This window comes from Moschus berezovskii, chromosome 27 (genome assembly GCF_049115385.1).
Source record: "Moschus berezovskii isolate FMDL1 chromosome 27, NW_MosBer_1.0, whole genome shotgun sequence".
In the NCBI taxonomy this organism is placed as follows: Eukaryota; Metazoa; Chordata; class Mammalia; order Artiodactyla; family Moschidae; genus Moschus; species Moschus berezovskii.
The window spans coordinates 15372322-15396768 of record NC_142486.1 but is presented as its reverse complement, the minus strand read 5'-3'; the positions used below and the strand labels follow the sequence as shown (position 1 = coordinate 15396768).

Sequence of the window (24447 nt, the reverse complement as noted above, 5' to 3'; positions counted from 1 at the left end):
AATTGCTTTAGCACTCCAGGTGATCTATTAAAGGGGCGGACTCATCCGAGTTGGCAACCGCAATGCAGCTCCAGCGGCAGGTTCCGTAGTGGATAAAAACGCTTCGTCGCGGGCAAGCGCTGTCTCCGCGCGGACTACATCTCCCAGCCGGCTTTGCGCTTCGGGAAGCGCCCTACGCTACCACGCGAGCTTCCTCGCTCCCCCAACCTCCAGTTACTGTTTCTCGCGAGAGGACGGGCCGCGCCGGCGGTAGCGATAGTGAGCTGTGGTGGTGGCGGTGGTGTTGGTGGTGGCGGCCGAGACGGCGGCGGCCATTTTGGTGAGGCCTCGGAAGCGGAGGCGGCGGTTCGCTGAGAATAGCGTCTTCCACTTTTCCCACCGCCCGCCCGCATCACTGTGCCGCGAGAGGAAGCAGTGGAAGCAAGGCGGTGGTAGTAGCCGCGGGCCCCAGGGGAATTTAAAGGCCGCGAAGGCGGCGGCCAAGAGGGGGCCCTCCCCCCTCCTCGGCGGGAGGGGGGGTGGTGCGCACGCCCCCGAGGACGCAGGTAAGGAGAGGGAGACAAGATGGCGGACGCCTCACAGTTCCCCCTCCCCTGACGGGTGATTGCGCGCGCATCTTTCCGCCACCGCCTCCCCTCCCACCTTCCCGGGATGCTGCGCGCGCACCTTCGGCCGGGGCCCCGGGGCCGGTGCGCGAGGCTGTCGGCGCGCGCCCATAGAGACAGGCTCAGGGGGGCCAGGCTGGCCGGCGCTGGGCCCGGGCGCGTCTCCTCTCCCCCTCCCGCCGGTCTGCGCACGCGTGCCTGAGCGAGCGAGCGAGCCCTGAGAGGACGGACCCAGGTGCGCTCCTGCCCGCCCACCAACCCCAGCCCCCTCTCAGGGGCGCGCGGGAAGAGGAAGGGGGGCGTGGGGCGAGTAGTCGGGGCGCGCGCCCATCATATCCAGTCAGGAGCTAGGACCTGGCGGCACTAGCCCTCCCTTATCTTAGCCTTTCGCGGTCTGGTGGTGATGGTGGGGGGGTGCTCCCTGACCGGCAGGGATGAAAGACTGCCTAGCCTTGCGACCCTCGTGTGCGTGGGTTTGGGTTCTGGCGGGAGCCCCCGGGCGGTGCGCGCAGCCGGCTCTCTCCGCCTCCAGGCGCGCACGCGCGGGCCCCTCCCCCAGCCGCTCACGTTGGGTGGGGTGGGAGTCTAGGAGGGGGCGGGGCCATTTTAGGGCTAGTGGCAAGTTGGGGCAGAGGTCAGGGGTCACGCTGGGTCAGGCTGTTGGGACGCGTTGGGAGACTGTAATGAAGCCGGGGGTCGAGAGTTCATACTTCTTGATTCTGGTTGTTAGCGCGATTCCAGTGACTTGTGGAAGAGGGAGTGAATCAAAGGCTGCGCCGTGGTTGAGGAATTTCCTTAAACACTGGGGAAACACTTCCGGGCCTTTTGTGGGTTTACCCTGCCTATTTCCGGAGTATGGTCCTTTGCTTTTAGGCCTTCCTCACCTGAGTGTTACTCTGAGGTAGCTTTAGTTCTGGTGTTTGAGGAAGTGTCTTATGGGGCAGGTTGTAGGAGTCGAAGGGCTCCCCTGAGGAAGGGTGGATTCTCCTGTGTTCAGCCCTCACTGGAAAGGAGAGCAGGCTGCCAGGCAGCCAGCACCTTTTGAGCTTCTGGATGTGACAGCTTTTTTGACTTTGTTAATTTCAGCGTTTGGAGCCTTTTACCCTTCAGCTTTTTAAACTTGTTGTCGAGGCTTCACTTGCCTGCTTCTCCTCCCCAGCCAGAATCTCATATCCCTAGGAAATTGTTTTCACAGCACATGGTTGGTTTTTATTTTTTGGAAATGTGATCTTTTTCTGCTACTGTAATTCTCTTCAGTCTTTGAACTGATTTGGGTTCATTAAAAAAACTTCAAAAGTTGGTGTAAAGAAGGCTTTGATGGGTGTTGGTAGATGTAAATTAGTTCCTCACTGCTGTTTTCCTCCCTGTTTCAGGCGTGATTCCCCTCAGTACGGCGGCACCGTGGAAGTGCAGACTTGCACAGGGGGTGTGGTCTCAGCTCACACAGGTGAGGGCTCAAATACTGCTTCATATAATGATGCTAATGGAGAAATGTTTAAGGTAATGATTGTGGTTCAACACAGTACTGGGTCTATGGATAGAGAAAGATCTGATCGGCCTGTCTCCACCAGGGAGAGTAGCACATTCTTTGGTTTTGACATCAGACTGTCTTAGTCTGTTCTCCTTCTCTTCTTTACTGTGTGACCTTGTGCAAGTCATTTGGTCTATTTGCATTCTGATTTCCTAACTTATAAAAGAAATATTAGAATGTAAGCTCCATTTAGGTCAGCCTTGTTTTCTGTGTAGCTCTTTTTTTCAGCATGTAGAAGGAACTAAATAAACGTTTATTGTGGCTTGATAAGTATCTGGTTTATAAGGAAGATGTGAGATTATAGAACACATCAAGTAAGTACTAAGTAAAGAATTTGACATGTAATAGATGCTCAAGAAACTTAAGCTGTAATCACTGTTCAGTTATCTTTATTTGTTAGTGTTATCCCTGGGTTTAAAAAGATTCTTTAATCTTTCTAAATCCACTTTCTACTGTTTTTACACTACTTTAGGTGCTCCAGAGGCCGGTGAACCTGAGCGGAGGCTGGGACGCCCTAGTGGGCCCCGGGCCCTGGAAGGCGGGTCCCGGTGGCCGGTGGCCCAGAATGAGGCCAGCTCCCAGCATGCCCTGCAGCCGGACGCCAGCCCCTCGGCCAGCAGCAGTGGTGACAACGACCCAGTCGTTCTTCAGGCATCCAAAGAGGAGCCTGGGAGTGGGACCATGCAGAGCTGCCCCTCCCCTGCTCACCCTCAGCTCCCAATCTTGCAAACACAGGTTTGAAAGTGGGGAAGGTTCCGTCTCTGCTGCTGCTTTGGGCTGCTGGCTTTGAGGCAGAAGGAATGTGGCAGGTTTTAGCCATGTTTCCACAATCCTAGCTAGCGAGGTAGCTGAGTTTGGAGAGTTTTTGATACTCAGGTGGGCTGTCAAGCCTGTTGGATACACATATTCTACTTGACGTTAGTGTTCTGTTGATCTCTAAGAGCATGGAAACTCCTTATTACCTGCAAAAGTTTGAATTAGGCCAGCTTGGAAATGAGTTTTGTGAAAAAATGCTTTCAAGACTGTGTGCTTTGAGAATAGCTCAGTTTCTTTTGGAACTGAAAGGAGGTAAGCTTTATAGATGGGGTATATTGATCTTTTCTTATATTGAGGGAGTGTTGGAGATTGGGGAAGAAAATCATGATTTTTAAAACTGGACAGACCTAGATATCTATACAGTAGACTTTTGATGGTTATGGGTTTGATATTTGTAATTTGCCTGGGAAATTCTGTGACATAATGTCTTTCATAATTCACTTGAGGTAGGAATTTGAGTGGCATACTGTGAAGCTTGTGTGCCAGAGAGAATTTCATGAGTTTCTTCACTATTCACAATTAAGTCCGACTTTGTTCTCTACTTATTATTGTTTGAGCAGTACCTTGTAATAGGTAGATGTTTGAGAACAGTGACCAACCCTTTCTTTACCCTCCTACCTCTCCAGTAAAGGAAACGTTAACAAGACTAGTGATGAACATATAGAGGCTTGGGTGATTTGGAGCTTTTTTGTTGCCTTTTAAATTTGGTGGTAGCTCAGATTTATTTGCATTGATGAATCTGCCATACTTCCTATGAAAAGGAGGGAAAAGTAGGGAGTTATTTATTAAATCATTAATTCAAATCATGTTTATTCAAATCATTAAGATTTGAAGTCATGTGCTATCTTAGTATTTTTGAATTGGGGAATTATGTAAATGTCAGGCTATAATTCCTCTTGCATGATAAGTGTTTACTGGAAACTTGGCCTTGCCATCTTGAATACCTTATTAAAATTATCCCAAATGCTGTGTTTATAAAAATGAGGTTGATACCCTACTCCAGAGTTTTTTCACGGGAAGATAGAATGAAGTAATGTACTTAAAACCCCTTAGAGTGCTACTAAGCATTCATTTTCTCTCTCATTTCTGTCTTCTCTAGATGGTGTCGGACGGCATGACAGGCAGCAATCCCGTGTCCCCTGCCTCGTCCAGTTCCCCAGCCTCTAGTGGGGCAGGCGGCATCTCCCCCCAGCATATAGCTCAAGATTCCTCTTTGGATGGACCTCCAGGGCCCCCAGATGGTGCCACAGTGCCCTTGGAGGGGCTCAGCTTACCCCAGCCTACTGACCTGGCTAACAGGGGCCCAAAGTGGGAGAAGAGCCATGCTGAAATTGCAGAGCAGGCCAAGCATGTACGTATTGGAAAGTCCCGTGAAGCTTCTTGGGAGTCTTATTCCCTGAACTCCTGTGTCACATGCGTACCTAACACTTCTTTCCTTGTCTTTGATTTAGGATATAGGCTCTGCTTTGACTTACATGATTTTGAGCAAGTTGCTGGAACTCTGAGCCTCATTTTCTTTTCTGTAAAATAAGGATGGTGTACAGTGAGGCTTGGCGTGCTGTGATTCATGGTGGGGTCGCAAAGAGTCGGACACGACTGAGCAACTGAACTGAACTGAATAGCCAATGGGCTACGTAAAAGTTTAAGTTGGCACTTCTCTGGTGATCCAGTGGTTCAGACTCCAAGCTTCCAGTGCACGGGGTGATCCCTGGTCAGGGAACTTAGTTCCAATATGCTGCATAGCCAAATTTTAAAAAAAGACTCCACACTCCCAGTGTGGGGGGCCCAAGTTCGATCCCTGCTCGGGGAACTAGATCCCACATAGCACAACTAAAGATCCTGCATGTGAAAAAAAAAAAAAATAAATAAAAATTTAAAAAAAAAAAAAAAAAAAGATCCTGCATGTGGCAACTGAGACCCAGTGCAGCCAAGTAAATAAATAAAAGTAATTAAATTTTTTTTTAATTTTAGAAAGAGGAGTTAAGTTGAAGGAGAAAATAGACATGAAAGTGCTTTTTGTAAGCTAAAAAAAATTTAGCTGGTTTCTAAAATTTACTAGTTTCTACTCTTTAATCGTCTCCTATAGTCTCTGTTATACTTAGCAGAGGTAAATGTGATCTCTGGGCCAGCAATATCAGCTTTATTACCTGGGAACTTATTAGAAATGCAAATTCTTCACACCTCTTTTCTTCCTACCCATTTAAAACACTAGGTATGGGGTCCAGTACTCTTAAAAGCAATACAGATGATTCTGATGCATGCTCAGCTTTGAGAGTTGGTGGTCTAATATGCATGTCTTTCTTGGTGTTTCCTTGGTGACCATCAGGCCATTTAATTCCCTGTCTCATTTATGGCTCTTAGTTCCTTTGCTTTAACTTTTGTCAGGAGAGGACAAAAATAATGAGGACGGTTGTCCTGAGTTGTCCTAAGTCATTTCTATTAAATAAAAACTTAGTGCTTTCATTTTCCTTAGGGGATACAATCAGTGTAGAAAGTGTCATAATTTTGTTACACTAAATCACTGTTAATCTTTTTGTGTATAATTTTGTCGTAATCTCTACAAAATAAAATAATGTTTTTAAAAAACGGAATTGTGTCAGTTGGACTTATAGCATATTTATAATTATGGTTACTCTTGTGTAAGAATTTGCCAGCCATGAAAATCCCTTGTAGCTAGAGTTAGTAAGGAAGCTTGGTCTCCCCAGTTCTCTGGGAAGCTCCCCTTGGGTTTTGTTTTCCCAAGTCTTGCCTATATTCATAAAGTGTGAAGTGTGAATTAACAGAGCATGAAATCTGGTGTTTGGAGTCATTGGACCTATTTTTAATTCTCAGTCCTTATCATTTCCTATCTGTGTTGTCTCAAGTAAATCACTTTATCTTTCTGAAATTTTTTTTTAGTCACCTGAAGAGCATATAACATCAACTCTTGGAGCTGGTATTGATAATGTTGACTCAAGACAAGCATATAATACTCAGTCCAGTCAGTGCCTATATGTAGTCATAGCCCAAGGATTCAGCCACGATCATGAGATGAAGTATATGTCTAGTAACTTGATTGATCTAACTCTCCCTTGTTAGGAGGCTGAGATTGAGACTCGAATTGCTGAGCTGCGGAAGGAGGGTTTCTGGTCACTGAAGAGGCTGCCTAAAGTGCCCGAACCTCCCCGCCCCAAGGGCCACTGGGACTATCTGTGTGAGGAGATGCAGTGGCTCTCTGCTGACTTTGCTCAGGAACGCCGTTGGAAGCGGGGTGTTGCCCGTAAGGTATGTCTTCATCTGGGCCTTCTACCTTCCATTTTTGTTTCAGGGTTGCTTTTCCTTGATGGTTAGGTTGGTTGGAAGGGACCCAAACATAATAGTGTAGGGTGCTTACAAATGCCTCTAGTCTCAAGAGGCAAGCTCTGACTCCACTAGATTCTTGGCTTTGATTTTTCTCTCTGCTCTTGACTTGGGGAGAGGCCAAGAGTCTGGCCTTGGAGTGTTTTCACTTCATTCCCACAGGTGGTGCGAATGGTGATCCGGCACCACGAAGAGCAGCGGCAGAAAGAGGAACGGGCCCGGAGGGAGGAGCAGGCCAAACTGCGCCGAATCGCCTCTGCCATGGCCAAGGATGTTAGGCAGTTTTGGAGCAATGTGGAGAAGGTAGGCAGCAGAGATTGGGAAAGGGAAATGCTTTGGGTTTAATGGTGGGCAGCATGGTAAAAGGAATGATCAGAAATTCTTTTTGAGAGAATAGATAATTAGGATTTCCTGCAGCGCTAATGACAGTTCTGTTGTGTGTTGGACCTTTCAAGCATTGAGTGCTATGAGAGAGAGAATTACAGTGGAAAAATATGGGCCCTGCCTTTGGTGATTGTTAATAGGACTTTTTGACTTCTCTAGGCCGTCTGTCCTTTGCAGAGAGCATCCAGCATGCTTTTTCTAAAACCTGTCTGTGCCATTTAGCTGCCTAAATAACATTTAAGTTGTCATTAATTGAATTGCTCCCATATATCAATGTTAAGTTGCAATTGTTTCTTAAGTATTATCTGGCTTCTGTCTATATTTTCATTCGTGTATCTTGCCAATTCCTTTCCTTTCCACTTCAAACATTGTTTTGTATATCCGTGGCCACTTATACATGGTTTTTCTGCTGCTGGGAATGCCTTTCTCCTCATTTCCACTTAGGGAACACCTACTTAATGTTTATGATTCAGCTCCAGATACATTTGTAAGTTTTTCCCCATTGCCTGAGACTAAGGTGGCTCTTCTCTCTCCTGTACTTCTTTTCTGCTTTCCTCGGAAGCATCCTTAAGGTCATTTAGCTCTTCCCTCCTGAAAAGCCAGGGCCTAGCATACAGGAGGCTTCTCTAAATATTGAGTAATAGGACAGAGTAAAAGATTATTTTGGTGACTCCTCCATTTCCTGTTTGTGGCAGGTGGTGCAATTCAAGCAACAGTCACGGCTTGAGGAAAAGAGGAAAAAAGCCCTGGACCTGCACCTGGACTTCATCGTGGGGCAAACTGAGAAGTACTCAGACCTTCTGTCGCAGAGCCTCAACCAGCCGCTAGCCTCCAGCAAGGCTGGTTCTTCCCCTTGCCTTGGCTCTTCCTCGACTGCCTCTAGTCCTCCACCGCCAGGTTCCCGGATGGATGATGAAGGTGTGTGTCCTCTTTAGCTCTGTTACTCTTCCTCATGTACCCTTTCCAGAGCTGAAAACCCACCCTGTGGCTTGCAGGGCCCCGTGGACTTTGTGACCTTGTTCTCCTGCTATAGATGGGGACTTCCAACCCCAAGAGGAGGAGGAAGAGGATGACGAGGAGACGATTGAGGTTGAAGAACAGCAGGAAGGCAATGATGCAGAGACCCGGAGGCGTGAGATTGAGCTGCTTCGTCGTGAGGGAGAGCTGCCACTGGAAGAGCTGCTCCGCTCCCTCCCCCCTCAGCTGCTAGGAGGGCCTTCCAGCCCCTCAGGAACGCCCTCATCTCATGAGAGTGACACCCGAGATGGTCCTGAGGAAGGGGGTGAAGAAGAACCCTCTCAGGTGTTGAAGGTATGGCAGAAGGGGATAGAAGGTGGATTCAGAGTAGGTGCAACGGGAGAGCCTCAAAAGGCTCTCCTGGTCTGTAAGGTCTCTCTTCTGGTCTGTAAGGTTCATTGTGGTTTTCAGGAGTTCTCTCTGGTCTGAGCAGTTGGGCTCTCATTTGAGGGTGGATAGGAAAGAATCTGGGTTTGGGCAAGTTACAGCCTGAGATGGGCATATTTCTGATGTGCGGAAGAATATATTGCACTCTTTGGATTGCTGTGTGACCTTGAAAAACATACCTTTGGCCCTTGTCACTTCTATGAAATGTCGCTAATACTCACTCGCTGGTTTGGAGCTGGAATGGTAACCTTGAAGTCTCTTTTGGACCTAAGCTCTGTTTTACCATGTGTCTGAGTGCATGGGGTTGTTGTTGGGGGCTGTCTTTCTTTTCTAGCACTTTCACAGGTCCTCCCCCAGACCGTGGGGCCAGGATTTGGTAGCTGGTGCTAAAATTGAAAACCCTTGATGATGTCTTTGCCCTGGGACTGTGTCAGTGGCAACTGTCAGTCAATGGGACAGAGCATATTCTGACATCTTACTCAGTGTTGGGTCTTTCTCTTGCTCTAACCATAGGCTTTCTCCTTTCTTATCCTCTGCCATACAGGTAAAGCCCCCACCCTCTGTCACACAGCGCAACAAACAGCCTTGGCATCCAGATGAGGATGATGAAGAGTTTACTGCCAACGAGGATGAAGGTCAGACCTGTTCTCAGTCCTGTTGCTTCTTACCCCTTGAATCATCTAAACCTGACGTTTCAGGCTTTTTCACCTCTTCTACTTGGATTGTATGACCTGAGCTTCTGTCCCACTTGATCTTGTTTCATTCTCTTTCCTAGCGGAGGATGAAGAGGATACCATAGCAGCTGAAGAGCAGTTGGAAGGGGAGGTGGATCATGCCATGGAACTGAGCGAGTTGGCTCGAGAAGGTGATACCAGATGTTTTACTAATCCACTTGGTCTTTCTCTGCAGAATGCCAGAGATAAAGAGATGAATAAGACACTTTTATCCCTCCTGGAGGAACTCTAGATCTAATGACAGGCAGATTTATAAGTGAATAGCTATAAATAGAAAATTATGACTGGTTATGATGGAAATTTGAACATAGTGATGTGAGAGCAACTGAAGGGAAGAACTACGGGAATATGATAATGGCCTTGTTTAACCTGAACCTTAAAGGGGAGGTTCATCAGATTGATACCCTCCTTCCAATGAAGGCAGTGCCATCCACGGTTCTGGCCCATGTTAAGGGGCTTAGCTGAAAGTAGCTGGTGCTGAAAGTAAACTCTTTTGCCTCCCCTCTGACCTGGGCCTAGCAGTGTCTGCAGAGCCTGAGGTAAAATGAACTAGCGCCACTCAGACCTGTTTTTCCCCATGAAGCACCTAAAGGCTTTCCGTTCACTTCTCTTCTAGGTGAGCTGTCTATGGAGGAGTTATTGCAGCAGTATGCAGGAGCCTATGCGTCTGATGCCTCTGCCCCAGGTTCTGGGAGTAGTGAAGAGGAAGATGAGGATGAAGTTGAGGCTAACAGCTCTGACTGTGAACCAGAGGGGGCCACAGAAGCTGAAGAGGCTCCTCAGGAGGATAGTAGCAGTCAGTCAGGTGAATGTGTGGTCATGAGGGACGAGCTGGGAAGGGCAGGTACTGGAGGAGCAGGTATGGTGAACACAGCCTTGGTTTTGTGCTTTAGACTCTGCTGAGGAACAGAGTGAGGATGAGGATGAGGAACATTCTGAAGAGGAAGAAACAAGTGAGAGTTCAGAATCAGAGGAATCGGAGTCTGAGGAATCTGAGGAGTCCCAGTCACCGAGCCAAGCAGATGAGGAAGAGGAGGAAGATGATGACTTTGGGGTGGAGTACTTGCTTGCCCGGGATGAAGAGCAGAGTGAGGCAGATGGGGGCAGTGGACCTCCCACCCCAGGGCCCACTACCACTCTAGGCCCTAAGAAAGAAATTACTGACATCGCTGCAGCAGCTGAAAGTCTCCAGCCCAAGGGTTATACCTTGGCCACTACCCAGGTATATCCAGGCTCAAGCGTCTGCTTTCTCGAATCTTCACTTTCCTATTTCTCAGTGACAGATGCTTCAGTTCCGTTGTGATACCTCTCTTCCTCCTTCCCAGGTGAAGACACCCATCCCCTTGCTCCTGCGGGGCCAGCTTCGAGAGTACCAACACATTGGACTGGACTGGTTGGTTACTATGTATGAGAAGAAGCTTAATGGCATTCTTGCTGATGAGATGGGGTTAGGCAAGACCATCCAGACCATTTCCCTGCTTGCCCACTTGGCCTGTGAGAAAGGTAATTAGGCAGGGCCCTTCTTCTTTGGTCTCCCTGGCCAATTTCCTGGGAAGCTCATTTAATGACTTCAGCTGCAGCACCATGAAACCCTCTTGCTGCTAAGTAGCTTTATTGAATCTAATCAGTAATTGTATAGAGAGGTCAGTGTGGGCACTGGGATTCTTTTTTATTTTCTCCCTCAAGTTTGATTTAGTTGATTTACAATTTTGTGTTACTTTCAGGTGTACAGCAAAGTGATTTGGTTATACATATATACATAATTCTTTTTCAGATGCTTTTCCTTTTAGGAGGTTATCATAAGACATTGAATGTAATTCCCTGTGCTGTATAGTAAATCCTTTTAATCTGTTTTACTTGTACTAGTGCATATCTGTTAATCCCATACTCCTAATTTATCACTCCTCCTCTTTCCCTTTTGGTAACCATAATTTTGTTTTTTGTGTCTGAGTCTGTTTCTGTTTTGTAAGTGGGTTTATTTATATTATGGTGCTGTGATTCTTAGGAAGGGACATTGGGACAGAATGTTCACAGTTTATATGTGAGAACCAGAACTCCAAAGTTTATATTTCTTAACCATCTTTCATCATTTAAAAAATTCCTTTGCCCCAAATTTCTTCAAATATTTATATTTTAATGAGGTGTAATTAACATAACATTATATTAGTTTCAGGTGTACAACATAATGATTCAATATGCATATACAGTGTAAAATGACAATCGTAGTAAGACTAGTTAACATCCATCATCATACATAGTTACAAAACATTTTGGTTTTTCTTGCGATGAGCACTTTTAAGATCTAATCTCTTGGCAGTACAGTGTTATTAACTGCAATCACTGTGCTGTACATCTCTTAATTCTTTTGCTAAACAGGTAACTGGGGTCCCCATTTGATCATTGTCCCCACCAGCGTGATGTTGAACTGGGAGATGGAGCTGAAACGTTGGTGCCCCAGCTTTAAAATCCTTACTTACTATGGAGCCCAGAAAGAGAGGAAGCTCAAGCGGCAGGTTTGCTCCCCCGTGTGATGACTCCCCTCCACTGTTGATGCCTCCCCTCCACTGTTGATGCCTCCTATACTTTTAGGTCCTTTCCTCAAATGAACTTCTTTACCTTCCTTTTCTGTTACCCTATTGTGCTCCTCGGACTTTTCTCCCAACCTGACTGCTGTCCCTTGAAGACCTTAGGATGTCTTCTTTTTGTTCGTTCTTTTCACCCTATTTTCTGCTACTTTCTCTTGATACTACAGGGCTGGACCAAGCCCAATGCCTTCCATGTGTGTATCACATCTTACAAGCTGGTGCTGCAGGACCACCAGGCCTTCCGCCGCAAGAACTGGCGCTATCTTATATTGGATGAGGCTCAGAACATCAAGAACTTCAAGTCACAGCGCTGGCAGTCATTGCTCAACTTCAACAGGTGAAGATGGAGATGTCTGGGATTTGTGGGAGAGTAGACTTGTCCTGAAAGGTGGGATGCTTGGAAGGTGGATGCTTGGAGGATGTTTTGCTGACCATCCTCCTTCTCATTCCATTTTCCTCTTTGCAGCCAGAGGCGCCTGCTCCTGACAGGAACCCCCTTGCAAAACAGCCTCATGGAACTGTGGTCCTTGATGCACTTTTTGATGCCCCATGTCTTCCAGTCTCATCGCGAGTTCAAAGAATGGTTCTCTAACCCCCTAACTGGCATGATTGAGGGCAGCCAAGAGTACAATGAAGGTCTAGTCAAGCGCCTTCACAAGGTAGTGTCTATACCAGTTTGTTGAGGGTGTGGGGAATAATGAACTAAGGTAAACAGCCGGAAAACCCTTAGGGAGAGGGAAGGCAGTGCTGGGCTGAATATACTGTTGTCAGGCTGTAGTGTTCCAGTGTCTAACCCATGGCCAGATTGAGTGACTTCTTCTTAGTCATCATTGTGCTTGTTTTTTTTTAATGGTCGCATTTCTCTTTTTATTCCTTGAGTAGAATAATGCTGAACAGTTTCTGGCTTGGATTTCTCTTTACATGACTTATCACAACTTGATATTTTTGTTCCCTTTTTCTTTTTTGGTCTTTTCTGGCTCTTCTCCCTTTGTCTAATGTCCAGCTTTTAAATAACACTTCTAAGCATTCTGATCTTCAGATTTTTTTTGGTCTCTCAATTTACTTATCTCCTTCTCATATTCATAATTCCTTGACTATCTAGACCACTCCACCTATATTTAAATTTCTAATGATGTTTTTAATTGAAAATTCTTCTTTTTTTAAATTTGTATTTTTGTTATCTGCCCCAAACCCCTTTGATGATCCCTGTCTCGTGGACATTTTTGTACAGAAAAATATAAATGTTTCCATCTCAGCTTGGTGCCATTAGTCTGATATTTTTGGAGTGCAAGAGGGATTTCCCTCTCTCCTTGGCCCCCAGGGCTCACCACCCTGCCCCTTGCTCGGGTAGTTCTTGCCTCCCTGCCTGAAAGTTCCTCTTGAACTCACTCTATTGTAAGCCAAATATCTTAAGCTTTATAGCCTGTTATTTCTATTCCATTTTGGTCAGTCATATCATTATTTTGGTAAATCAAAAAACCATTAAGTTTTTCCTTAACTATACTTGCTCCTTTTTAAAATCTTGGAATATTTCAAAAATTATTCCTGTTTTATTGAGTTATAATTGACATACAGCACTGTATAAGTTTAAGCTGTACAACCTAATGATTTGACGTATATACATCATGAAATGGTTACCACACTAGGTTTAGTGACACTCACTCTTCACTTCTTTTCATCTCTCTGTGAACTTCTTCCGTGTCAACTTGATGACTATATCCTAGTCAGATTTTACCTCCTGAGATCTCCGATTTGCCTTTTGTTTTCTATGCTTCTGTCAGTGTCACAGATTTGTTCTCAGCTTCTCGGCTGGATTACTTTCATAATCTTGTGAATTTACAGTTACTCCTTTGGAACATAGTTTGACTCATCCCTTCTACGTAGTTAGTTGCTCTGTCCTTGGTGCTTCCTTTGTCACGTATCTTGTGATTATCATCCTTATGTCTGTTTCTTTCATTATAGTAAGTTTCTTGAGAGGAGACCTTATATTTGACTCATCTTTGTGTGGTTGGTTCCCGCTTGCTGCATGGCTGCATGGATGTTTACTAATGGGCTAAGCCAGCGCTCTGCTGGTCATCAGGCTAAGACCCAGGGAGAGGGTTCAGCTGGGACACAGTGCCCGCTCTTCTCCTGTCAGCTTCCTGCTTATTTGCTTTTAGGTTTTGCGGCCTTTTTTGCTGCGCCGAGTTAAGGTGGATGTTGAGAAGCAGATGCCTAAAAAGTATGAGCATGTTATCCGCTGCCGGCTCTCCAAGCGCCAGCGCTGTCTCTATGATGATTTCATGGCCCAGACCACGTAAGGAAGGACTGAGGGTGGGCCTGGTACCCCAGATTGGAGTAGAGGTGATGACTAAGATGCCCCATTTATTTCTCCTTTCTCTCAGAACTAAGGAGACACTAGCCACAGGCCATTTCATGAGCGTCATCAACATTCTGATGCAGCTGCGAAAAGTCTGCAATCATCCAAACCTGTTTGATCCTCGACCTGTTACCTCCCCCTTCATCACTCCAGGCATCTGTTTCAGCACCGCCTCTCTGGTGCTAAGGGCCACTGATGTCCACCCTCTCCAGGTGAGCAGTTGTCCCCAAGATTATTGGCCCTACCCAACCCTGCACCTCTTTTCTTTAGCCTGGAGTCTGACCTTTAGCATCCTTACTTCCCCTGTCACCTCAGCACTTTTCCAGCTTCATTGTTTTCTAATAATGGTGTCACTTTGGGCAAGGTAACTATTAACTTTTAACCCTGAGTTTGCTTGCCTTTCAAAATTGGGGCTGTAAGGCCTATTCTGCAGTATGTGTGGGAGAATTGTGTTAGTATTTTTTAGAAGTGCTTTGCATAATATTTAATACTTAAATATTACTGTGTTTTCCTGCTCCTTCCCTCTTTTTGGCCACTTCCCCCCCAGATTTTTGTTTTTATTACAGTAGAATACACAGAAAAAGTTTTACCATTTTAACCTTTTCTAAGCATATGGTGCAATTTCATTAATGGATTCACATAGTTGTACAGCCATCACTATCATCCATCTTCAGAAATTTTTTCATCTTCTTAAACTGAAACTCCATATTCATTAAATTATAACTTCTCATTCTTCCTCTAGTCCCAGCACCTGGCAGTCACCATTCTACTTTCTGTCACTGTATATTTACTATTCTAGTATTTCATATGTTTTGTGGAATCATAAGCTATTTGTCCTTTTGTTGCTGGCATATTTCACTTAGTAGAAAATCTTCAAGCATGTGTTAGAATTTCCTTCCTTTCTAAAGTTGGGTAATATTCCTTTGTACATATGTTTGTGTGTATGTTTGTGTATGTTCACATTTATGCACGGTGTTATTTTGTTGTGTTGTAGGACTTTGTGTGTTCTGGACGTTAGGCTCTTATCAGACACATGATTTGCAAATACGGTAATTTTGGTCCCATTCTATAGGTTGCCTTTTCACTTTGTTAATAGTGTCCTTTGGTGCAGTCCAGTTTATCAGGTCTTTGCTTTTGCTGTCTGGTATGATATCCAAGAAAGAGTTGCCAAGTTTCCAAATCGTTGCCAAATCATTGCTCCTTTGACACTGTGCTTTTGTATTCCTTCTTATGTCAGCGGATAGACATGGGTCGGTTTGACCTCATTGGCCTGGAGGGTCGTGTCTCTAGATATGAGGCTGACACATTTCTACCCCAGTACCGCCTTTCCCGTCGGGTTCTGCTGGAAGTGGCTACTGCTCCTGACCCCCCACCCCGGCCCAAGCCAGTCAAGATGAAAGTCAACAGGTACCAAGGCTGAGGAACAAGGGATGGGTTCCTAGAAAAAAAGTGGCTACAACTGGCTGGGGGGATTGGGGTGGAAAGTTGGAGGCTAGGCTCGACTGTTTATATGGATGGATGAAAAATGGGGGAGAGAATAACTAGAAGATGGTCCTGGGAGAGGCCCTTGTGTTTGTCACTGATTGTTTTTCCTCCTCCCTCTGCTTAGTGCCTTTTGGTTGTCAGATTTCTTTCTCTCTTTCTCCTTTGGGTCTTACCTTTCCCTGTTTTGCTTTTATAATCTGCCGGTTTTTCTGCCTCATCTTCCTTATTTATTTCTTTTCCTATTCCTTATTCTCCCTCCTTCCCTACCCATCCCCTTTTTTTTTCCTCATAGGATGCTGCAGCCAGTGCCCAAGCAAGAAGGCCGAACAGTGGTGGTTGTGAACAGTCCACGGACCCCCCTGGGCCCTGTCCCAGTCCGACCCCCTCCAGGCCCTGAACTCTCAGCCCAGCCCACCCCTGGCCCAACCCCCCCAGTGTTGCCAGCACCACTGATGGTGTCAGCCTCGCCTTCTGGGCCCCCACTTATTCCAGCATCCCGGCCTCCTGGCCCTGTTCTTTTGCCCCCATTGCAGCCAAACAGTGGGCCTCTCCCCCAGGGTGAGTTGCAAGGGAGCCAGGATGCTGGGGGGTACTTTAGGCAGATTGTTCGGATTGGGGGAGAAGTAATGAAATTTAGTGTTTGAGGAGCTGGGTTGGAGACGGGTGTAGTATTTGATGGGCTATGAGGGATTTTGTGTGGAGGTGTCTAGGAGCAGGCTAAAGCTTAATTGGTCAAGTTATATCTGACAGGCATTCGCTTTGTGTTTACAGTGTTACCATCCCCTCTGGGGGTCTTAAGTGGGACCTCACGGCCTCCCACACCAACCCTGTCCTTGAAGCCAGCCCCACCTGCCCCTGTTCGCCTGAGCCCTGCCCCACCACCAGGCTCCTCCAACCTGTTGAAGCCGCTTACAGTGCCACCAGGCTATACCTTTCCGAATGCTGCTGTCACCACCACCTCCACCACCACGGTCACTGCTCCCACTACGGCAGCGCCAGCTCCTACTCCTGCACCACAGCGCCTCATCCTGTCTCCCGATATGCAAGCTCGCCTGCCCTGTAAGTCCCCAGGGCTCTGTGAGGGTAAAGGACTTGAGCTGGGAGGAAGGCCTGTCTGTGTGCCATGGAGCAAGAGAAGAAAAGCTGGGGGCCAGGCGTGTGTCAGAGTCTAGGTAGCTAACATATTAGATATTTTGCCAGCCACTGATAATTCATAATCAAGTAAGAACCCTGAAGTAGTTCACAGTCTCTAGTTGGGGAGGTGACCCATAGATAAGTAAATAGTTCAGCCTAATAGTAGATAATTATTTGGGGTCAAAGGGCAGCATAGTGGGCAGGTGTGTGTGTGTGAGTGATGAGCTCAGGTTGGTCGAAGGCTTTTAGAGGATGTAAAGGAGATTGCAGAGTAAACAAGCAGGATTGGAAGTGGCAGCATGTCAAAAGCTCAGAGGCTGTAGGTGGAGGCTGAGGTTCTTAGAACATGGTGAATTGAGTGGGGGACAGGTTGGAGAAACTGGAGACTTGTACCTCATGGAGATGTGTGAAATGATGTTGAGCAGAGTGAGCCCCATGTACATTAAGCCTGTTCTTTATTTGTAGCAGGTGAAGTGGTCAGCATCGGGCAGTTGGCCTCACTTACACAACGTCCAGTGGCTAGTACAGGGGGAAGCAAACCTCTCACCTTCCAAATCCAGGGCAACAAGCTGACTTTGACTGGTGCCCAGGTGCGCCAGCTTGCTGTGGGGCAGCCCCGCCCGCTGCAAAGTAGGTAAAACCCACCCCCTGTCCTGCCTTTTTCCTCTTCCTTGTCCCTTTGTTTTTGTGGCTCTTTCCAGATGTCAGCCTTTATGTTTTTTCCCCCTAGCTTTTGGTGGGTGTGGCCAAAGGGAATGGTTGAAGGGTCATTTAGATCAAGATAGGTAGGAGGTTATTCTGGAGACGTTACTCCCTTTCTGTTCTTTCTCTCTTCTCTTGCCCCTGCCTCTGCCCTCCCCCGGCTGATAGCTGCTTCTTTCTCTCTTTCTCTCTTCCCTTAACCCAGGGAATGTGGTGCACCTGGTGTCAGCAGGGGGGCAGCACCACCTCATCAGCCAGCCTGCCCATGTGGCCCTCATCCAGGCCGTGGCCCCGACCCCTGGCCCCACCCCTGTCTCTGTGCTGCCTTCTTCGACCCCCAGCACCACCCCTGCCCCCACTGGCCTCAGCCTTCCGCTTGCTGCTCACCAGGGTGAGGCTTCTGGCCTTCCTACTTACTTAGCCCTTGCTGGCCTTGGTCCTTCCAGGCATGCCCTGGGCTACTGTCTGTCTAGCCTTCCCCCAGTGTTGTTTTCCCTTGCCAGTAACTCTGATATCTGTCTGCTACCCTCTCCTGCCCTTGGACTTCTTCCATCCTTTGGGTTTCTTGTTTCTTTTCTACCTTCCCCTCAATGTAGCTTCCTCTTGCAGTGCCACCAACCATGGTGAATAATACAGGCGTGGTGAAGATTGTAGTGAGACAGGCCCCTCGGGATGGACTGACTCCTGTTCCTCCGTTGGCCCCAGCACCCCGGCCTCCAAGCTCTGGGCTTCCAGCTGTGTTGACTCCACGTCCCACTTTGCCCCCTGGCCGTCTACCCACACCTAATCTGGGTACTGCCCGGGCCCCCATACCCACATCCACTCTCGTGAGGCCACTTCTCAAGCTGGTCCACAGTCCTTCGCCTGAAGTCAGTGGTGAGTCAAGGTGGCTGATGCCAGAAATCTTTGCTGGGGATGGAGATAGGTTGGCCCAGAGGGTATCTAAGTCACAGTAGACGCTTTCATTATCAGTATACTGGTTTGCAGTGGCCCCTGCTGAGCCCTTGTCTGATTCTAAGATACATTGGTTGGAATCTGGAAGGAAAAGAAATGTTAAATTGTTCGATTCCTTGAATCTTTGACCTTGTAGTGTGGGAGTGAAGGTCTGCTGGGAAAAGGTGAACCTTGGGAGTAGGGGAATGGGTGGGACTGGATAATAGAAGGAGCAAGAGAAGAATGTGGGGGCTAACTTATCCTCTCTCTCCACAGCTTCAGCACCCGGAGCTGCTCCCTTGACCATCTCTTCTCCTCTCCCTGTGCCATCCTCACTCCCTGGACCAGCCTCTTCTCCAGTGCCAGTTCCCAACTCCTCTCCCCTTGCTAGTCCTGTGTCTTCTGCAGTCTCAGTTCCGGTGTCATCTTCACTCCCCATCTCTGTCTCCACAACGCTTCCTTCCCCAGCCTCAGCTCCACTCACCATTCCCATCTCAGCCCCCTTGCCTGTCTCGGCTTCGGGCCCAACTCTTTTGACTAATGTGACTCCAACACTGGCACCTGTTGTCTCAGCAGCCCCTGGACCTCCTTCTTTGGCACCAGTTGGGGCTTCTCCCTCAGCGTCAGCCTTGACTCTAGGTTTGGCCTCAACTCCATCCCTGTCCCCATCTCAGGCACCTGGTCACCCTCTATTGTTGGCTCCGGCCTCTTCACATGTTCCAGGGTTGAACTCAGCCGTGGCCCCAGCATGTTCACCCGTGCTGGTGCCAGCTTCTGCTCTGGCCAATCCTTTTCAGGCAACACCAAATCCAGCTCCAGCTCAGGCTTCCCTTTTGGCTCCAGCACCTACTGCATCTCAGGCTCTGGCCACCTCTCTGGCTCCCATGGTGGCTCCACAGACAGCAATCCTGGCTCCTTCTCCAGCTCCTCCTCTGGCTCCTCTTCCAGTCCTGGCTCCATCACCAGGTCCTACTTCTGTCCTGGCTTCATCGCAGACTTCGGTTCCAGTTCTGGCTTCATCTTCTACTCCAGGAACACCTTTAGCCTCAGCCTCCTCTTTGGGGCCAGTCCCACCTGCTGCATTGGCTCCATCATCAGCTCAAACTATGGTACCAGCCCCAGTTCCATCGCCTCTTCCGAGTCCGGCTTCTACGCAGACACTGGCTTTACCCCCTGCTTTAGCATCCACTCTTGGCGGCTCGTCTCCATCTCAGACACTGTCTTTGGGAACTGGGAACCCTCAAAGTCCCTTTCCAGCTCAGACATTGTCATTGACTCCAGCATCATCCTTAGTACCAGCTCCAGCCCAAACACTGTCTTTGGCACCAGGACCACCATTGGGTCCATCTCAGACGCTGTCTTTGGCTCCAGCACCCACTCTGGCTCCAGTTTCTCCGATGGGCCCAGCCCCAGCTCACACGCTGACTTTGGCTCCAGTATCATCATCTGCTTCACTCCTGGCCCCAGCTTCAGTGCAGACACTGACTTTGAGCCCTGCCCAAGTTCCGGTGCCCACCTTGGGCCCAGCAGCAGCTCAGACTCTGGCGTTGGCCCCAGCCTCAACACAGAGCCCAGCTTCCCAGGCATCTTCCCTTGTGGTTTCGGCATCTGGCGCCGCTCCCTTGCCTGTCACCATGGTATCCCGGCTACCTGTTTCCAAGGATGAGCCCGAGACACTGACATTACGCTCTGGTCCCCCCAGCCCTCCCTCCACTGCTACCTCGTTCAGTGGTCCCCGACCTCGACGCCAGCCCCCACCACCACCTCGTTCCCCTTTCTATCTGGTAAGTTTTACTGCCTCAAAGGAGAGGGGACAGGAAACTGAATTCTTTTGGAGTATTGCTATAGCGTGGATGGAACAAAATAATGTCACTTTTATCTTGGTAAATTACAAAGCCTGTTTTTTTTGGACCTAATACTTGAGTGCCACTGGACAGAGCCCTCCCCTGGGCATTTACTCTTATCTGTAAAATGGGAATAATAATACAGGTCCTACTTTTCACAGAGGAATAGTTGAGGACCTAATGTGCTTTTAAAACTATTAATCACTGATGTGTTCAAGGCTTTTTTGTTACACTTGGTCTCTGGTTCTTGTTTACTCTTGAGTTAGTGTTGACATATAATTGCCCCATTTTACAGATGAAACTAGCTGATTAAATGATGTTTTGAAATTTACACAACTTGTGAGAATACAGATGTGCTGACTCTACTGCTTTCTCTTCTGCACAAGAGGCAGTCTGAGAGACAGGAAGATTTTTCTCAGTTGATCACCATCGATATTTGAACTTGTAAGGGATAAAGGACACCATGGAATACAGTTCCCTAAAGATCATGAGCCTTGCTGTAGTGTTTTACCCTCATGGTGATTAAGTGGACAATAAAAAGAGCTTTTTTCTGTCCCTTCATGAGCTTTCTGGTAGCCATTTTTTTTCTGTCATGTATATAGTTCTGTGTATGTTTGGTTAGGTTAAAGTTGCAACACAGAGTAAGTAACCCAGGACCTAATAAGGAGAAAGATCTAGGGAGTCTTTCCAGGTCCTCTTGTCTTTTTCTCCTGTTGGTAATAGAGCTGCTGCTTATTCTTTGCCTCAGCCCCAGTCCCCCACCCTCCGTCACTGCCACTGACTCCACCTTTGGTCTTTCTCTAATGCTGCCAGGGTGGTCTGGCTTTTGGAAGTAGAGGAAAGCCTGGATCCTAGCCCAAGGGTGCAACCCCATAATCTGTGTTTTACTTTCATTGCTCTGCAAGTATTAATAGGTAGCAGCTTCTTGCCGCTTTTTTAAAGAAGTTTGAGATATAAATCATATACCATAACAGTTCACCTATTTAAACCATACAATTTATTGACTTTTAGTATATTTACAGAGTTGTGCAACTGTGACCATGGTCAACTTTAGAACCAATTTGCGTGTTCTGTAAAGAAAACCCCTCACTTAGCTATCATCCTTTCCTCTTCTCCTAACTCTAAATAGCCACTAGCCTACTTAATGTCCTACTTATTGAGTCATATAATATATAGTCTTTTGTGACTGACTTCTTTCACTTATTGTTTTTGAGGTTCATCCATGTTATGCTATAACTGAGTTACATGTGTATATACAACAGTATTTCATTTTTTTAAAAAATTGTTGAATAATATTCCATTGTATGGGTATACCATATTTTATATATCTGTTTATCAGTTGATTGGGGGACATTTGGTTTGTTTCTTCTTTTTGGCTGTTATGAATAATGCTGCTATGAACATTGATGTATAAGATTTTGTATCTTTTCATGTGTTTTCGTTTATATTGGATGTAACTTTAGAAGTGGAATTGCTGGGGTATGGTAACTGTGTTTGACTGAAGAATTGACAAACTTGTTTTCCAAAGTGGCTGTACCATTCTACATTCCCTAGCACTTGTGGGGGTTCGAGATTCTCTACATCTTTGCCAAAAACTTGTTGTCTGTCTTTTCGATTATATCCATCCTAGTGGGTTTGAAGTGGTGCCTTGTGGTTTTGATTTGCATTAATGGTTAATGATGTTGAGCATCTTTTCAGAGGTTGTTAGCCATTTGTATATTCTTCTTTGAAGAAATGTCTATTCAGATCCTTTCCCTTTTATAATTGGGTTATTTTGTTTCTTTCTGTTACTGATATGTAAGATTTCTTTATGTATTTTGGATACAAGTCCTTTTTCAGATAGATGATTTGCAAATATTGTTTCCTTTACTACTACTGTTGAGAACTGGCCTTAATGATTTTTCCCCCTAGGATGCTTTCCTTCCTCACTTAGACCACCAGAAGCCAAGAGGTCAAGCTTAAGATAGCAGTCAGGAAGGGAAATTTGGGACACTGCTTTTTTTCAGGACCATCTTGTAGATTCTAGTCTTATTCATTATTTGTTCATTCCAGTAACAGATATTTATTGAGAGCCTACTTTGTGCCAGATAACAAGCTGAATATTAGATGAATACGGTGAGCAAGATCAGATATTTTTCGTGTCATATAGGGCTTACAGTTTAGTGGATAGAAGATGTTAAAGAATCATAGCCATGTAAAACTTCCAAGAGTGATAAGTGCTACAAGAGTTAGGTGACTTGATAGCCTGTGAAACTGGAAGCACAAAAGATTCTGATTGGGTCAGAATCATACAGCTTTTCTGCCACCGGGAAAAATCTCCCCTCCCCTTTTCTCTCTCAGGGTGATGGCACCTAGATGTCTGGTTAGCTGTTCCCATCCCACCCCATTCCAGTCTAACCTTTGACAGAGACCTGCCATGGATTTGGTTAGTGTCCCTGCATCCTACTCAGTGCTTTGAGGAGGGATTTTAGTCATTGCTTTGGATCTACCACAAGAAGATAAATTAGGGTATTCTGGAGTTAAGTGTTTTATGGGAAAATCCACACATATCATCCATTCTATAAGTTGATCGAATATATGGATCTTAATTTTGAGTATTCAGACTGCTTTGGTAGCATACAGGGAAGATCAGTTTTCTCTTTCAGAGAAGTCATTTCATTCAATGTAGTGAAAAGTATAATTCCCATATTGACAACTTGGGAAAGTTAAATTAGTATATTCGTGAATCTTTAGGTTTCCATAAATTATGTTTCTGGCAGTTACTGCTGGGTTTTCTGTAAGGATGCTGATGACTTTTTCTATGTTTTTAGGACTCTCTGGAGGAAAAGAGGAAGCGGCAGCGGTCTGAACGCCTGGAACGGATTTTCCAACTTAGTGAGGCTCATGGGGCCCTGGCACCCGTGTATGGGACTGAAGTCTTGGATTTCTGTACCCTGCCCCAACCTGTTGCCAGCCCCATCGGCCCTCGTTCTCCTGGCCCCAGCCACCCCACCTTTTGGACTTATACCGAGGCTGCCCGCCAGGCTGTACTGTTTCCCCAGCAACGACTAGACCAGCTGTCAGAAATCATTGAGAGGTTGGCAGGGCTAAGTGCTCATGGGAAGTGGGTCTTGGGGCCTCGGAGTGGATATAGTGGTTAGGGCTGTTAAAGGTGCTGACTTCTGGGGCCATTCAGAGTTCCATATTTTCTACAGCTTGGCTTCTTTTTACAGGTTCATCTTTGTCATGCCTCCTGTGGAGGCACCTCCCCCTTCCTTGCATGCCTGCCACCCACCTCCTTGGCTGGCCCCACGTCAGGCAGCCTTCCAGGAGCAGTTGGCTCGTGAGCTCTGGCCTCGGGCTCGTCCTCTGCACCGTATTGTGTGTAACATGCGTACCCAGTTTCCTGACTTGAGGCTCATCCAGTATGATTGTGGTGAGTTCACTGGCCAGTGAGGGTCCCTTGATCTCTTTTCTTGTCTTAGTCTCAAGATGGTTATATCAGAGGGATGCTATACATTAAGTTTCTATGGGTTTCATTAGATAGTCTTTTAGGTTATGCTTATGGGTGAGATGAAATGTAGGCCTTATGATGGATTCTTGGCATTCGTAAATTTGACTTTGATGAAAATTGAAAGTGTTTGCTAACTCATTTATTCAGTGATTATTTTGTGACCATCTGTTATATTGTATATCATTTAGGATACAATGGCAAATGAGATAGCACAGCATGGAGTTTTTATATTTATGGGGAAAGGTGTGTGCTAGTACATGACTGCATAGTAAATAGTAGATTTTTTGGGGATTCTCTGATGGTTCAGTGGTTAGGACTCTTCTTTTTTTGGCTTTTATTGCCAAGGGCGCATATTCAATCGGTCAGGGAACTAAGATTTTGTAAGCCACATGGCCAAAATTTTAAATAGTAGATTTTATTTTGGGAAAGTATTTGGATGAGGATTCTTTTCTTTTGGTTAGAATCTTATTGTTTAGAAGAAATTTGGCTGCAGGTAATAAAACCAACCAAAGGTGGCTTCAAAATCATTTATTGTTTACCAAGTCAGAAATGCTGAGAAAGATGGTATATAACTGGTTTAGCAGTTTACTGGTGTCTTCAAGGACCCAAGACTTTGTCTACCATCCTTAGCTTGTATCTTTTTATTCTCAAGGTTATTTCCTCATGGTATTAAGATCATGTTCCAGGGAGCACACCAGTACTCCAAGCAGAGAGCAAGGGGTTGAGACAAAATACTCCTAGCAAGGCTCTTTTTTCTTCTGGGAAAAAAAGCCCACTGAGTTGACTTTGATTCAGAATTCATTCCCCCATACCATATGCCGATCCCTAGAGTAATCACTGACACAGGAAAGTCAAAGAGGAACTGTGGCTTATTTATAATGATTCATCTTCTGGGGTTGGTTTGAGGCATGCCTTCCCTGGACATCAAGAGATCTCTGCCAGGTGTTCACAGGATTAGTTGGGTTCTGTTAATCATGAATGATAATAGTGAATAGTTTCTGCTGCAGCTCTGTACAGATACTCCTACAGTAACATAAAATTTGGAGATTTCGTCAATGTATTAGAACAGAAGAAAGGCAGCAGAATTTTTAATAATAAG

The 24447-nt window shown here is 46.4% G+C and overlaps 1 protein-coding gene and 1 non-coding gene across 3 annotated transcripts in view; both read left to right on the top strand.

Annotated features, from left to right (window-relative positions):
* Window positions 1-217: 217 nt before the first annotated feature.
* SRCAP (Snf2 related CREBBP activator protein) overlaps window positions 218-24447 on the top strand; it is a 30559-nt gene continuing 6329 nt past the window's right edge. The window contains exons 1-26 of one of the 2 annotated variants that reach the window (XM_055409872.2): window positions 218-545; window positions 1979-2052; window positions 2609-2871; window positions 4052-4303; window positions 6031-6216; window positions 6454-6594; window positions 7371-7593; window positions 7709-7986; window positions 8624-8714; window positions 8855-8944; window positions 9430-9618; window positions 9707-10035; window positions 10139-10316; window positions 11190-11326; window positions 11566-11735; window positions 11865-12057; window positions 13558-13694; window positions 13783-13969; window positions 14995-15164; window positions 15535-15800; window positions 16014-16301; window positions 16842-17006; window positions 17688-17954; window positions 18288-19795; window positions 22666-22931; window positions 23068-23270. In XM_055409872.2, the coding sequence (XP_055265847.2) occupies window positions 2818-2871; window positions 4052-4303; window positions 6031-6216; window positions 6454-6594; window positions 7371-7593; window positions 7709-7986; window positions 8624-8714; window positions 8855-8944; window positions 9430-9618; window positions 9707-10035; window positions 10139-10316; window positions 11190-11326; window positions 11566-11735; window positions 11865-12057; window positions 13558-13694; window positions 13783-13969; window positions 14995-15164; window positions 15535-15800; window positions 16014-16301; window positions 16842-17006; window positions 17688-17954; window positions 18288-19795; window positions 22666-22931; window positions 23068-23270 (5968 nt within the window). In that variant the 5' untranslated portion in view covers window positions 218-545; window positions 1979-2052; window positions 2609-2817. Of the gene's footprint in view, window positions 546-570; window positions 841-1978; window positions 2053-2608; window positions 2872-4051; window positions 4304-6030; window positions 6217-6453; window positions 6595-7370; window positions 7594-7708; window positions 7987-8623; window positions 8715-8854; window positions 8945-9429; window positions 9619-9706; window positions 10036-10138; window positions 10317-11189; window positions 11327-11565; window positions 11736-11864; window positions 12058-13557; window positions 13695-13782; window positions 13970-14994; window positions 15165-15534; window positions 15801-16013; window positions 16302-16841; window positions 17007-17687; window positions 17955-18287; window positions 19796-22665; window positions 22932-23067; window positions 23271-24447 lie in introns of those variants that run through there. The other variant, XM_088833252.1, reaches the window with a different exon arrangement.
* On the top strand, window positions 8410-8540 carry LOC129545862 (small nucleolar RNA SNORA30/SNORA37 family). Its single transcript, XR_008683786.1, has one exon. It is a non-coding gene; the product is annotated as a small nucleolar RNA SNORA30/SNORA37 family (small nucleolar RNA).